The sequence below is a fragment of the Haliotis rufescens genome, unplaced genomic scaffold, assembly GCF_023055435.1.
Source record: "Haliotis rufescens isolate VD_foot unplaced genomic scaffold, xgHalRufe1.0.p SCAF_7, whole genome shotgun sequence".
Classification (NCBI taxonomy): Eukaryota; Metazoa; Mollusca; class Gastropoda; order Lepetellida; family Haliotidae; genus Haliotis; species Haliotis rufescens.
In genome coordinates this window covers 1,317,646-1,334,489 of record NW_025964361.1, presented here as the reverse complement: position 1 = coordinate 1,334,489, position 16,844 = coordinate 1,317,646, and the positions used below count along the sequence as shown (strand labels likewise).

The following is a 16,844-nucleotide window of genomic DNA, read 5'->3' as shown; positions in this document are numbered from 1 at the left end:
TTCTAAGGCTGCAGACATGCAACATTCATACACCTGCACTTACCCAGATTCATCAATTGCTCATATCAAGATACTTGACATTACTGACAGGTTATAACATGGTATAAGTTGATAATATGTACCGGTAGGTTAGAGTTTAATAATAAGTCATACTGAATTGTTGAGATAATCAATAACTCACTGAACTGTGGGTTCATCTACAAATATTTATATATACATGTACTTGATACACTATTTTTCTAATCAGTCCAATCAGATATATACTACACAAGACATCCTATTTCTAATCTATACAACATACTCTTGTAATGATCGGTGCTTCCACACACTTACATCGAGTTATATTGGACTGACCATCCGATGCTACTCGGATGTTTCCGGGCATGATTGAGGTACGTGATCATCTTACCTGCAAAATCTGACCCATGACAAGCGACAGATCGAAACCAGACAGTGTCGAGAACAGACGCAAACTGACAGAAAGTTACACCACTTCCATCTCCCCTTCATCAAGCTGACTCTGTAAGGTAAGCAACCCTTTCCTTATCACTAGACTTTCCCAACACACTTCACTAACCTCACGTATCCACGAATATCCACGTCCCTCTGAATCCTCACATGAGGAAACAATGACAAAATCGCATGTATTTCTTTCAAGACTAAACTGGAAACTGATTTGAATGTATGAAGTTCAAACTTTGAAGTTGAACTATGTTTGTTCAGCTTGGGCTATCAAAGAGACAAAAGACTGGGACTACACTGGGACAAAGAGTGCTGTAAGTCAAAGGCATGCAGTGTGACAGTTGGTGGAGCTTGAGCTGAGAGAAAGTTCACAGATCTATTGAATGAATGCTAAGGTTTAAAGCATAACTAATATTTGACTTGTAATGGATTCTTATTGCACAATGTAAGTATCAAAGGTAACTACATGGCAACAAGGTCATAGTATCAACGGTACCTACATGGCAACAGGGTCATTGTATCCAAGGTAACTACATGGCAATGAGGTCATAGTATCCAAGGTAACTCCATGGCAACAAGGTCATAGTATCCATGGTAACTACATGGCAACAAAGTCATAGTATTAAAGGTAACTACATAGCAACAAGGTCATAGTATCAAAGGTAACTATATGGCAACAAGGTCATAGTATCAAAGGTAACTACATGGCAACAAGGTCATAGTATCCATGGTAACTACATGGCAACAAGGGGTCATAGTATCAAAGGTAACTACATGGCAACAAGGTCATATTATCAAAGGTAACTACATGGCAACAAGGTCATAGTATCAACGGTAACTACATGGCAACAAGGGGTCATAGTATCAAAGGTAACTACATGGCAACAAGGTCATAGTATCCATGGTAACTATATGGCAACAAGGGGTCATAGTATCAAAGGTAACTACATGGCATAAAGGTCATAGTATCAACGGTAACTATATGGCAACAAGGTCATAGTATCCAAGGTAACTACATGGCAACAAGGTCATAGTATTAAAGGTAACTACATGGCAACAAGGTCATAGTATCAAAGGTAACTACATGGCAACAAGGTCATAGTATCCAAGATATCCACACACACCTCACCTCATCTGACCTGAATATCAAACTGGAAGGAAGTCTTTACATTTGGGATGACAATCTGTCAGTGTCCTGGAAGTGAAGTGATCAGGAACCTGTCATATCATGGGCCCAGTTTCTCAAAGCAGTGGTAACACTGTGGCCATCATGAGGCTTCTTTTTTTTAAGTATTATACTTAATAGGTCCTTTGTTGAAGTTGCGACAATTGTAGTGTTACGATGACTTTGTGCAGTGGAGACTTTGGGCAATCTAATTTTCCTACACAACCTCTTTTGATCTTGTCAGGAGAGCTCCACTGAATGTCTTATTTATAAGATATATCCCCTGGTGGAATGTGCACAAGCCCTTTTTCTCATTATGTTGGTCAACAAACCCTTCAGTCTCATCACTTCCTGGCAGTGTTTACATCATGGGGAATCTCATTGAAATCTACAGTCCTGTAACACCGTTCACAACAAAGGCTGCGAAGTAAAGGATTGGCAATCGATTGCTGTGTAAGTCAGTTTGGAGGGCACTGCTTACATCACAGAGAATCAGTTATTGGATGTCTTGCTTTACTTCAGAAGATGCCACTTATTGATTAAGGTAGTATTTTTGTCATATTTGTAACATGCATGTGCAGGTTTGAACCAATTCACTGTGGAAGGAATATTCAAACTGACATGATATGCATGTATTGAAAATGTACTAAACAATTTCTTCATGCATAATTGTGACATCTCAGTCTGTGACTTTAGCCACTAGTCCGAAGCCTGAGTCTAGTAAGCTCAGTTTATAATGATCCATGTGATAACACTAAATTCCACTGAAAATTGTGCTAAGGGCCATGTTCCGGCTAGTTGTCTCAAAAGTTTTTGGCATTCTCTCATTATGACCCAGGCAAGTCTCCACGTACAATACTTTTGCATGTTTTTCTTCAGTCCTGAAAATGAAGAGATTCTTTGGGTTCTTTCTATAATTGATTAAAAGACAACAAAAAAATGTTTTCATTTCAGAGACTAAATGTGAGTCTAAGTATGTGTATGATGTATGTGAAATGAAATTATGAAAGATATTGCTGTGTTTTGTTTGTTTCTTACACTATGACTTTTGGTCTTCACATTAATAGAACTTATCATACAATGTATTTTGCCTTGGCGATCTAAATGCATTCTGATATAGCGTATTTACCATCCCAAAACACACAAGCATGATGGCTTCCGTATGATTTAATGTCAATCTTTAATTCTATCATCAAAAAAGTATTTTCATCTCTTACAAACGGTATCTAAACATTGCAACATTTTCGGGAATGTGTGTATTAGTACATTACTTCACAATGTCAGTGATTAGTCAATTGGGCAGTGGCAACAGTCAGCATAGTTACAACTGAAAGTTACCTACAGATAAATGCCTTCAGATAATTTGTCAATGATCGCATTTTGCAGCAATCCGCCAGTCCACCAGCTAGAGTAATTACCCTTTATCAAAGGGACACTACTCTAGCCTATGGATGTCATGTTTGTGTAGTTTGCCTGGCCTGTCATAACATTTGTAACAGGATTACAAAATGCTGTCATTTATCTCAAATTTCGAAACCATTTGATCCAAATGGTTTTATTTCGGGAAAAGATCCAAAACCACAACATTGTAGGTACTGATATCCTGACAATCCTTGTTAACTTCCTTAGCATTTTTATATCTCGAAAGTTGTCTACACTTGTGAAAGGCCTAAGCTGTGCCACTTTTAGACACCAATTTTTGGTATCTTAGACTATTGTTTTGACAATGACAACAATTATTACAACAATAATTGTTCCCCGATTGTCAACTCTGACTCCGGTGATGCCATACTTGTTTGTAAACACTGAAAGTTGCACCTACCTGCCCTTTTATTTATTATCTCCCCGGCATATGATGCGGAGGAATATAGTCATCATCTAGTCCCTCCATGGCATAACTTGAAAAACGGGAAAGATTTTTCATCCAAACTTGGTGGGCCAAGGGTATTTTTCATCTTCTGTAAATAATCCCAACAGATACCCTTTTATTTATCCGTTGGCTTTATATTGCCGAGAAACCTACCCATCATATGTTAAATGATGCGATTTCATTAGTAAACTGATTTGTAATAATTTAGAAGCACTATTGCACCTTGTAACACTAAGAGTAAAATAATACCACTGGAAATACGTACATTTGAAATGGTTCAAACTTTTTTTTCAAGAAAGACAACTTCCTTGAGGCAGCATGTGAGATCCATTATCCTAAAAAGAGTCCAATACAATCTGCCAATTTATGAGTAATAGGAGTTTTTCTGTACGCCCAAGTGATACGAGATAACAACCTACATGCTATCTTCTGTCATAAATTTCACACCGGTTTTGCATCATCAACCAATATATCCTGGGAACTGCTCTCAACATCACGATGAAAAGGTCCGCTATCTCGTGGATAGCATCAGCCAGAAGGGTTGGAACAGCGGGAGCAGAGCTTTTCTCTGGAGCCGCTGATATATTCTGCTGATTCAGGCGAAATGCCAAATAGTAATCTCCTTATAATTTCAGTGTATCTTGTAATCATTGCATCTTGTTTTATTCAGTACTTCTCCGTCTATTTGCATGGCCGTCCTCTACCTGAGGTACGTTTGGCAGAGAAGTGAAAGCTATTGAACCAGAGAATGCATATGACTGTTTACTTTGGCCAATTGTTTTTAACATATGTTCAGCTGTTACATGAATGTAACAAACTCCTTTGGTAAATAGTGCCTGTTTTTGTGATGATAAACTGTCAGTTCTGGGTTTGTTAATGTTGTACTTACATTTGTAGAATCCATTGATTGAAGGTAGAGTCAGTGGCTACACACTTATGATTTGTGGAAGAGCTTGTGGAGGTTGGCCTGTGTATTTTGAATTATATCTATTTCAACAGTCTCTTCCAACACCACCTTCCCAGTTTGTGGTGGGACAGTTCTTCATTACTTTATTTTGGTTCTTGTGACTAGGTGAGTTGGGTTGGGTTGGGTTGGGCATAGGTATAGAATCCGAATCTGTGTGAATCTTTGATTTGAACCCATCATTGTAGGTGAGGTGAAATGGGGTTTAATGCCGCGTCCAGGATTATTGAAATTATATCATGTACATCTAAGAGACGTGTCTCTGTCTGTCTGTCTGTCTGTGTACCAGTCCAGACTATTGCCGATATTCTAGTGCTAGCCCACTGAGATACCAAGCCACAGTTTAACATGAATACCACTTCAGACACAGGATCCTGACTCCGAGCTGACCAGTCCTTGTGTTATCTCCTTTAAATGCTGAGTGCCAGGCAGGGTAACAACAAGTAACATCTCTTAACATCTTTTGGTGTGATATGTCCGGGGATCGAACACCCGACCTTCTGCTCCCTGGGCGAACACTCTACCTCTAGACCATGGGGGCAGTCTCCATCATAATAGGATTCTGGCATAGTTAGGAAATCATCAGGTGTGCATTGAGACATGCAGTGCTACCAGATGACTGGGCTACCCATGAACTCTTATGGCCACTAGTGTGGATTGGATGGTTGTGTGTGGCAACTAGTGTGGATTGGATGGTTATATGTGGCAACTAGTGCGGATTGGATGGTTGTATGTGACAACTAGTGTGGATTGAATGGTTGTATGTAGCAACTAGTGTGGATTGGATGGTTGTATGTGACAACTAGTGTGGATTGGATGGTTGTATGTGGCAACTAGCATGGATTGGATGATTGTATGTAGCAACTAGTGCGGATTGGTTGGTTGTATGTGGCAACTAGTGTGGATTGGATGGTTATATGTGGCAACTAGTGTGGATTGGATAGTTGTATGTGGCAACTAGTGTGGATTGGATGGTTGTATGTGGCAACTAGTGTGGGTTGGATGGTTGTATGTGGCAACATTTTAATGCACTATTATCATGTTTGGTAGCCTAATAGATACATAGCCAATACATTACTATTTTTTTTCAACTGAATTTTTAAAGGAAAACTGTTAAAAAATTGCTTCCAACCTTATTCTAATTTTGAAATCCATTTAATTTTTCCAACATTTTTCATTGACCGAAATCCAAGGAAACTCCTTCCTGCGGCATATTCACTGTCAGGATCTCCAGTTTTGAGATGGGTGACACGAGGCCATAGTGTCATATTCCATGAATCCAATATATCTCAGCCATTACACAAGCTGGAAATGGCGGGTTACGAGGGGGAGCAGTGGGAGGCTAAAAGTAAAGCCTGATCACCAACATGGAGTAATCAATGGATTTTATTGATGCAACCATTACCATGTCTGGTCCAGAAATATAATCATATCCTGTCTTGTCCCACTGAGCAGCAGCCATGGACCATAAATGAATAGTCGATCGGCAGAGTGAGATGAACATCGCAGAAATTCTTTGACGGGGTAATAAAATCCTGTTCTTCTCAAAATGGGATAGATGTTGCCGGTTTCAGAATCTTTCTACATTTTTGGTTCTAATTTGTTTTAATTCTTTTATGGATTTTGGAATTGTTTCACTTGTGGGCATATATCCAAAATGTCAGATGCCACTAAGTTTCACGTCTGCTTCAGAGATCATCCCAAATGGAAGCCATTAAACTATAAAAGTTTTATACATCATTTTAGGGTCTATTACCTGCTATGGAGCTCCACTGCTAATGGATTTGTAGTGTGAGGTATGTGTACAGTGCTATTAACGGCTATATACCTGATAACTAATTATGCCACTGTTACATTCACAAAGAAGTACTGTTTGTCCTTCGGGGAGCTTGTTGTCCGGCACCTTCTGTTTGCTGGCAAGAGGCGCTAAAAGGGTGATCATTTATCATATTGATGAAATTGGCATATACCATATTTGCCCTTATGGAAGCCTCAAGCATGTACTAAATTCGAAATTTCATAACCTGGCAGTTTTTTTATTGATTCAGAATCTATTAGCGTGATTTGGTTTTGACTTGTCGCTTATTCAAGTCCTGCTTTTGTTGGAGGTCAGGTGTAAAGGAGGTCAGGCATCTATTGAAAGTCGGCATCTATTGGAGGTCAGGTGTAATAGAGGTCAGGCATCTATGGAAGGTCGGCATCTATTGGAGGTCGGCATCTATTGGAGGTCAGGTGTGTATTAGAGGTCAGGCATCTGTTGGAGGTCAGGCATCTATTGGAGGTCAGGTGTGTATTAGAGGTCAGGCATCTGTTGGAGGTCAGGCATCTATTTTAAGGTCAGGCATCTATTGGAGGTCAGACATCTATTGGAGGTCAGGCATCTGTTGGAGGTCAGGCATCTATTTTAAGGTCAGACATCTATTGGAGGTCAGACATCTATTGGAGGTCAGACATCTGTTGGAGGTCAGACATCTATTGGAGGTCTGGCATCTATTGGAGGTCAGGTGTGTATTAGAGGTCAGGCATCTATTGGAGGTCAGGCATCTATTTTAAGGTCAGGCATCTATTGGAGGTCAGACATCTATTGGAGGTCAGGCATCTGTTGGAGGTCAGACATCTATTGGAGGTCAGACATCTATTGGAGGTCTGGCATCTATTGGAGGTCTGGCATCTGTTGGAGGTCTGGCATCTATTGGAGGTCTGGCATCTGTTGGAGGTCAGACATCTATTGGAGGTCAGACATCTATTGGAGGTCAGACATCTATTGGAGGTCAGACATCTATTGGAGGTCTGGCATCTATTGGAGGTCAGGTGTGTATTAGAGGTCAGGCATCTATTGGAGGTCTGGCATCTATTTTAAGGTCAGACATCTATTGGAGGTCAGGCATCTGTTGGAGGTCAGACATCTATTGGAGGTCAGACATCTATTGGAGGTCTGGCATCTATTGGAGGTCAGACATCTATTGGAGGTCAGGCATCTGTTGGAGGTCAGACATCTATTGGAGGTCAGACATCTATTGGAGGTCAGACATCTATTGGAGGTCTGGCATCTATTGGAGGTCTGGCATCTGTTGGAGGTCTGGCATCTGTTGGAGGTCTGGCATCTATTGGAGGTCTGGCATCTGTTGGAGGTCAGACATCTATTGGAGGTCAGACATCTATTGGAGGTCAGACATCTATTGGAGGTCAGACATCTTTTGGAGGTCTGGCATCTATTGGAGGTCAGGTGTGTATTAGAGGTCAGGCATCTATTGGAGGTCTGGCATCTATTTTAAGGTCAGGCATCTATTGGAGGTCAGACATCTATTGGAGGTCAGGCATCTGTTGGAGGTCAGACATCTATTGGAGGTCAGACATCTATTGGAGGTCAGACATCTATTGGAGGTCTGGCATCTATTGGAGGTCTGGCATCTATTGGAGGTCTGGCATCTATTGGAGGTCAGGCATCTATTGGAGGTCTGGCATCTATTGGAGGTCTGGCATCTGTTGGAGGTCTGGCATCTGTTGGAGGTCTGGCATCTATTGGAGGTCTGGCATCTGTTGGAGGTCAGACATCTATTGGAGGTCAGACATCTATTGGAGGTCAGACATCTATTGGAGGTCAGACATCTTTTGGAGGTCTGGCATCTATTGGAGGTCAGGTGTGTATTAGAGGTCAGGCATCTATTGGAGGTCTGGCATCTATTTTAAGGTCAGGCATCTATTGGAGGTCAGACATCTATTGGAGGTCAGGCATCTATTGGAGGTCAGGCTATTTAAGTCCTGGCATTTATTGTCAAATTTGTTGCTTTTTAGCCAATTCTCCTATGATGTCATTCCTTGCCTCCACCTGAACTATCCCTTAGTATGACTTGGGTTTGTTTATTTTGGGGACGTTGATACTTATACAAAGTTAAAGTTTATCATTCATTATGTTTGTGGACATGCCGTAGAAGGGTCCAGGGAAGAAATGTGAGAATCCACCATTTATCTTAAATATGCCATGGATATGAACCTGCATCTTTCATATGGTGAATAGGAAGTCACTACACAGATGTAAAAAGACTACCACTCCAATGCTGAGAAGGACAACCTGTAATGCTGAGAAGGACAACTTGTACTTGTATGGGTGACCACAGGATAGACCAACCCATTTCACAGATTGTAGAGAACGTTGACTGGGTCACTGAAGTGATTGACCTCTTGGCCACAACACAGGGCAGTTTCTACTGAAATGTATTCACGGAAACTGCCAACCCCAAAATAATGAAAAGTGTTAAAGTGAAAATAATAAAAAAACGCTTTTTGTGTCTTTGTAACAGGAGGTTAATGATGTTGAACTTCAAGACCAGTGAGACAAGCTGAACTGCACTGCACTCATGGCAACGTCATAAACAGATAACTCATGTTAAAAAACAACAAGTCTGAAATATCTTGTTTCTCAGGCCACAAAGCAGTTGTTGAAATATTACTGTCATTTTTTACTTAATTGCAAAGCATTGATCCACCAGTGTACTATGTGGATGATATGACCATTTCATGTTTCTTTGGAACTCAGCCTAGAACCAACTAAATATATTTGTAAATTATTTCTTAATCACTGGAATAGATTTTTCCTATCTTTGATTAATAATCGCAAGAAGAACCACCCATAAAAAATGAAAATTGGAAGAAATTCTGTTTTCATTTCTTGGCAAAACCCTGATGAACAGTTTTTACAATTTGTGTTTTTATGTTTGGTGATGAGATTCCGAACTTTAAAACACATCCTGTAAACCTATTTTTCCCTACTTTGTCCCGATGCCACTTGTGCACTCGTTATCACTATTGATTGGAGATAAAATGTCTCATAACTAGAGCCCAAGGACAGTGGCTTATGCTGAGTCAGATCAATTGCAGATGAAAAAAAAGTGGAAATGCAGTGAGTATTTGATTCATAAATCTCAACAGCAATAAAGGAAATCAGTAAGTACAAAGCGTGGACATTGTGTCTCATTAGTTTTCTGTGTTGCTATGGAAACTGATAATGTTGTCACGGTATACCACTGAACATTAAAGAACAGAATGCTACTAAATAGTTGATTCCAGTTCAGGCATGGATGCAGCCTTTCCAAACAGGAAGGGATGCACTGTAATCATGTTTAATGGGTCGTTTCAGCTTCTGAAAACATGACCAAGTACAAACACATCCGGGAAGGTTCTCCTTTTTATGCCACTCTCAGCAATAGTTCAGCTGTAGATAGTCAATTTTGGAGCAGACAAATCAGTGAGTAATACAGTGAGCAAATGATTCATGACGGGATCTGATCATACACAATCAGTAAAGTTTAAGTCCTCAAGCCTGACATCAGGTCACCGTAACAGGCGACTAGGCTTGTCGTGAGAGGCGACTAACGTGGTCGGGTGGTCAGGCTGACTGACTTTGTTGATGCATGTCATCGTATCTCAATTGCGTGGATCGATGCTCATGATGTCAATTACTGAATTGTCTGGTCCAGACTCGATTATTTAGAGACCGCTGTCACATAGCTGGAATATTGCTGAGTGCGGCGTTAAACAACAGCAACATAAACATAAACAGCATTCTGGGAACAGATAATCTGAATATTCTTTATATTACCAATTATCATTATTTGAAATAAGGGGCAGTGTGGAAGCCATGTGGTTCAGTTCGCTCGTCACGCCGAAGACCCGGGTTCGATTGCCGACATGGGTACAATGTCTGAAGCCCATTTCTGGTGTCCCCCGCCGTGATATTGCTGGAATGTTGCTAAAAGTGGCGTAAAACCATACTCACTCACTCACTATTTGAAGTTAAGTGAAGAGAAAGGTATGAAAGGCCAACTAAACAAAGGCATTTCACTGAAATCGAACTTCTGTGTGATGACTCAACTTTGTCTATTTATTTCTATTGATTTATGATGTAATGAAAAACAGGTGGCATAATGTTGTGCTGAACTATGCAGTGGTATGAAGCTATACCTAACCAATCAGATTTGAGAACGACTAAAATGCATGTATTGGAGTATTGGAAAGTTATTTCACACTCTCTAGCGACCCACATGGGTGATGCTCTATTTCAGATATTTGTTTAAATAGTTTTCCTCACACGTTACATTACATTAACACTGGATTCTAACTCTGTGGCTCATCTGCTCCCCACTGACATGCCTCCATGTTGGGATCTGTGAACTCGGAGCACCTCTGTCTCCCAGTCTGGCATAAAACAGCTCCTGTCTGATAACCCTATCTGTGACTAACAAAGAGTTATCACAGCTTCTCAAAATGGAAATGCGAGCTATAATCTGCCATCATTAGCAACCACACCGACCTGAGTTCTCCTGAGCAGGAGGGATGCAACAGTGGTTACAGCGATAGATAGATTGGACAGAGTTAAATGGGGATAGCAGCTTTTTTATCATTTTTATAAGGCATGTAGAGGTGATTCAGTGTCAGATCCAGCCTGTTTTGGTACTTTTTCTGTCTCCAATAGTACTGTGACTGAATAATATATCCTCGTACATCTGTGTCACTTTCCTTCCATCCCACCATTATTTAAATCAAATGTTTTATACTTATTTATTCTTATGAGTTTTCTGATGCAAATGTGTTCATGATCTGGTTTAATGAATCTCCCCTTGTAGATAGTCCTTCCAAACCCCTATGGATGCCTCCTTACCCTAAAGATGGCTCCTCCCCATGTACACAGTCCCTTCCTACCCTATAAACGGCCCCTCCCTAACCTACAGATGGCCCTCCCAAGTAGATAATTCCCCCCACCCACCCAACTATAGATGTCCCTCCCCCTACAGATGGTTCCCACACCTGAAGATTGATCCTGATCCCCATCATGTAAGTACCTGCCCCTATGTTCCATGCCTTGGCTCCATGTATTGGCTTCATGGCCTGGCTCCATGGCCTGGTTCCATGGCCTGGTTCCATACCTTGGCTTCATGGCTTGGCTCCATGGTTTAACTCCATGACTTGGCTTCATGGCCTGGCTCTATGACCTGGCTCCATGGCCTGGCTCTATGACCTGGCTCCATGTATTGGCTTCATGGCCTGGCTCCATGGCTTGGCTCCATGGCCTGGTTCCATACCTTGGCTTCATGGCTTGGCTCCATGGTTTAACTCCATGACTTGGCTTCATGGCCTGGCTCTATGACCTGGCTCCATGGCCTGGCTCTATGACCTGGCTCCATGTATTGGCTTCATGGCCTGGCTCCATGGCTTGGCTCCATGGCCTGGTTCCATACCTTGGCTTCATGGCTTGGCTCCATGGTTTAACTCCATGACTTGGCTTCATGGCCTGGCTCTATGACCTGGCTCCATGGCTTAGCTCCATGTCTTGGCTCCATTGCCTGGTTCCATTGCCTGGCTCCATGGCCTGGCTCCATGGTTTAACTCCATGACTTGGCTTCATGGCCTGGCTCCATGACTTGGCTCCATGAGTGCTGCTGGACATGCTTGTTGTTGACTCAGTGCCATGTTCTGTGCAGTGGGGCCACTTCTCTAGTTTACATGCCAGCCCAACATGCTAGACATTCCTGCACAGAACTATCTCCATTGATTCAGAAAGACAGCTGAAACTCATGTCACTCCTAGTTTACTCACTGTCTGTCCCACATGGTAGTCCACAGGTTGATTCAGCCATACTTACAAAGTTCAACTCAGCTTGTTTCATTCAGACATTCCAGAAATGTGGCAGAGTTTTGAGATCTGTATCCCTGAAACTGTTTGAACTGTCAGCACCCTTAGTGTTGTTGCAGCTGGGTGAGTGATAAAGCTTGGAAAACATTATATTGGACTGATTACACCTGGTGCAGTAAAAACCTAGCTGGTGCAGTAAAAACCTAGCTATTGCTTGTGTTTATGTGTAGGGGCAAGTGTTAAAAGCGAAGGGAGATTTTCAATACCAATTTAACTCACCCCCTTTACACTATGCATTGGTGTACTTCATATTGAGGAGTGATATGGCCAGACTTATTTTTAGTGGCGATCAGACTGAGGGGTAGTCAGCGTGGGTCCGTCTGTGCAGTGAGAGTCGACTGTCAGTACATCATCCAACTGGGATAAGAGCAGAGAAATGACTCATGATTTGAATTTTGCACGATGGTGTCACATTTCAAAGCAGGAGAGATTAGCTATGTAGCTCCCCACTGAGCAGACGGGCTGTGTCGTTTGGGATCACAACAACTAGTGTCAGGTCTGGTCAGACGATCTGCGGCCTCCTACATGTGCTGAACTTTCCCCAGCTCTCGACTCCACATGGTTCAATCTCAGTTCTTGGCCTCCAGGTGAGCAGACGGCTCTCCCCACCACAGTTTTAGTTCCTCTGCATCACTCCCAAGTCTTTGAATGGCATCATAGTGGAAGACTTGACTTTTCTTTTTGAATTAGTGGTGCAAAAATTCATCCAGGGACCAAACTTTTGGCAGGTACAAGATACAAGATTCTGTGGAGACAATGTCAAAAGTGAATGGTGATATATATGAGATGCCACAACTGTCACAGATTCAGTGACTCAGATGAGATAATATTGTCTTGACGACTTGCCATGAAATTGTTGCAGACAGCAACAGGTATAGCCAATCCCGAGGAAGCACATTTCGTCTGGTCGACATAGCCAAGAGGAGACATTCTGCAGGATCATAGTTTGTTTACATAATTATTCAATGGTTAAAGCTGTGAGATCTTCACCAGTGTGATATCATCAAGGCTCAGCAGGTATCTGGGCTTTATTTACGTCTTCTCATGCATAACAACCTGCTGTTTTCTCAAGGAAACTACTCTCTGTAATGTGGAATCCCAGGAAATGTCAGTGAATTTCTGACAGATCGGCACAGATAGTTAGGATAATTTCCCACAAACAGCATCATTCATGGAAGAACAAAAGACAAGCTTTAGTTGAATCAAGGAAGGAAACTGGTTCTGAAAACAGTCGATACTCCTGTAAAAATAGCTGGATTAACCCTTACTGGACTGGGTCATTTACCACGAAGTTGTCCACTGACCCTGCAGGACTTGGCCATGTGGAGCATGCATGTGTAATAACAGTGCTGTGGTATTAGTATGGCCAATAAACTCAGCTCATAAAGAAACCTGAGCTACCATCAACAAGCCTTATCAGGAAATCACATATATCGGAAGTGAACTGTATCTCTCCTTGATTAATGTATTAAGTTACACTAGAAAAACTGTGGAGACTAAAATACTCAGTTATTAATAGCCTGACATTATTCTGTTACTATTGAGGTATTTCACAGTCAGTTTTAATGACATCCTACCAGCAGATTTGTGGCTTTTGGGATGAGGTATTACAGGAATTAGTCTGATTACATCGCTGCGATTCTCTCATCGGTGTAGCATCTGTGCGAACTTGGTAACTCCCTGCTGGGATGGTTATATATTGGGCTGACCATACAGCTCTCCGTCTACCTGCCATTGAAACATTTACATCCAACCTGCATGCTGATAGATCAGTCTTGCCAAGCAGTCTGGGAAAACATCCCACTGTGTTCTGCAGTGAGTAATTGTTTGTACTGAGAGTTAAATGTGGAATTGGGAATAACTGCTTTATAAAGCCTTTCAATTGACTGATGTGGCAGTGAAGAGGTGATGGCAGTATTTATGTCTGTGGTTCTAAAGTGATCTTCTTCATGAGGAGTATATGGTGCTGAAGACCGATGTGGATTTTGAGTTACACTGAAGTCAAGAGTGTTATGACTTTGAAGCATCTTCATCTGGAGTAAATGAACCCCAAGTGACCGAAGACCAACTTTCTGATGCTTTTATCTTTAACTACAAGAAATCCAGTGTCACTAAGTAATTGGCTTTGGGGGAAAGGTTTGTAAAACATCAGACTGATATAAACCTGACATTCAGAAGGAATTATTGTCTATGCCAGACATATTAAATTCCCAAGACAAATCATATGTCAGGAAAGAAGGGAGAAAATTGACATTAATAAGTTTTTCGACTCCTGCATGGACTTTAGTGGTGCTGTGTTTATTGTGTGTTACTGACTCATTCCCCCACCACCAGCATCCTTGTAAGCAGTGTGCTGGAGCCACCACTGTCACATACCAGGCCCGGCAGGACTGGTCTCTTGCTGGAGGAGCAGGGGATGCCTGTTATCTAATCAACTTGTGGGGGCACGGAGTTGAGAACAGGTCACATTTTAGGATACTTCTGAGGTGTTGCTGAAGTTGTGGGGACATTTTTGTTAAAGGCAATCACCAGAAGTGTGAATGATAGGCCTTGAGGAATGTCTAGCAACTTGTTGTTGAAAGAAAAAGAGGACTCCAAGTTTTCGTGAACACTTCAGACATTGAATGGTTAAACTGCAATAAGTGCCAAGTTGGGTGTAATTGTTTCAAGTAAAGTGGTGTTATTTTGATTTCGAGTTTTGTTTACAAAAGTTGCACTTTGCCTTGTTAAGCCAAAATACCAGCTGATATAAGCCTCCATCAGTTTGCTGGCTTGCACTTTGCTACCTAAACACAAGCGTGATCTGATTGATAAAGGCTGCTGCTCGTAACAAAAGTTTTGTTTAGGATAATGTAAACAGCAAGGGCCTCCCACTGAGGCTGGTTTAAAACATATTCTGTGTATTTTTGTCACAGGATTATACCATTATCCGACAAATGCTATCAAGTGGCACCTGATTTGTTTAGAGTGCAACACTTCTGATTTGGAACTGTGCAAACAATTGCTCTCTAGTGTCACACAGATAAGCAGTTGTGTGGAAACCATTATATAGAATCATCTGTCAACAAGTGGGGAAAGTGTGTTTGGGACATAATGGAAGCATGGTGTAACTAGAGCCAGCCTCACCGCCTCAAGCTTTATCTCATCCCTCAGCACCTGGAACACTGCATAGACTGGGATTGGTTCTCACAACTTTCACATTTCTACAGGATTACTTTTTCTGGCTTCGATCAGTGAAGACTTGAGTTATCCTGGATTCTCAGTCAGGAAGTTCTACAGCCAGGCTGTTCTTGGTCAGGTATTTCTACAGTCACAGGGACCCATAGTCAGATGAATGGACCAAGTGATCCTTTAGGGAGATCCTCCTTCTAGAAGATCCACATTCAGGATCCCCAGCCTGGGAGATCCATTGTTAAGAAGATCCACTTTCCAGGAGATCCACATTCAGGAATTTCGAAACAGAGTCCCGAGTGCAGGGAGATCCTTTCAGGAGCTCCACAGTAGCTGAGAGAGGGTATTTCCCTCTGTGTCCTTCAACAATCCTACTGACAAGTAGGATTGGATATTAGAACTTTTTTGAAGCAGATCACGAGAGACTTTCCAAGATGTGGGAGGACCCAGTCGGATCGTATGTGAACATCCCCCTCTACAACAGGATGAACTTCTCAACTGTACCTCGGAAAGCGGTCAGCAAAAAGACGTGGTAAGAAAACAAACACCATGAAACATCAAACCCATGTATGTTGCCACCCTAAAACAAACACATTAGTGAAAACTGCCCAGGCAGAACCTGATACCCTGGGTATAAGTATGTATATGTGTGTTCGATAGGTAACTTTGTTTTCTTTAGTGGCAGACATGTTGTTGCCATGGTTACTACATGCACATCTTGATGACCTCTGACCTTGAGGCAAACAGTGTGATGAATCAGTAGATACAAATACAGGCAATTGGCCCATCTGATGTGAAGTGCTGACAGTAACTCTTCATTGAGAGTTACATGTGGTAACCACATGGAATTAGCAGCACTGTAGTTGATAGGTGAACCTGTTGAGATCTAGTCAGTGTAGGTAGGAACAGGTCAGACACATGGTAGGAGAACATCTGTAGAGGAAAACTGCGCTAACAGGATCCATATAGATGTCGGCCCCCCCACTGCAGGGAGTAGGCATTTTTTATGTTCAGGTTGACTAACATCTAGTCTCCGAAATGAACATATCTTACAGAAAAATACAGTTGTTAAATCATCTTAATAAATATGTAATAAAAAGGAGCCCAGAGACTCCCTTCTTTTTTAGATACTTCAGTAACTTAGACTTTCCGAACATTATAGTTTGGTTGGTTGGTTTGTTGTTTAACGCCGCACTCAGCAATATTCCAGTTATATGACGTCAGTCTGTAAATAATCAAGTCTGGACCAGAAAATCCAGTGATTGATATCATGAGCATCGATCCACGCAATCGGGTTCAATGACATGTTTCAACCAATTCAGAGAGCCTGACCACCCAATCCCGTTAGTCGCCTCTTACAACAAGCATAGTCACCTATTCTATACCAGATCTTCATGGGGACCAAACATTATAGACTTGCATGGCCTGTATTATATACATTTGTTTCAGGCTCAGTATGACAGACTAGGGTGCAGGGGAAGGCAGGAATGCAACTCAAGACCACAATAAATTAATCTTATTAT

The 16,844-nt window shown here is 41.7% G+C and overlaps 1 protein-coding gene across 3 annotated transcripts in view; it reads left to right on the top strand.

Moving 5' to 3' along the window:
* LOC124139637 (kelch-like protein 5) overlaps positions 1-16,844 on the top strand; it is a 195,268-nt gene that overhangs the window by 43,909 nt on the left and 134,515 nt on the right. The window contains exon 1 of one of the 3 annotated variants that reach the window (XM_046506881.2): positions 12,537-15,853. The exons of the other annotated variants lie outside the window; for them this stretch is intronic. Coding sequence (XP_046362837.1) covers positions 15,756-15,853 — 98 coding nt within the window. The 5' untranslated portion in view covers positions 12,537-15,755. Of the gene's footprint in view, positions 1-12,536; positions 15,854-16,844 lie in introns of those variants that run through there. 3 annotated transcript variants of the gene reach the window in all.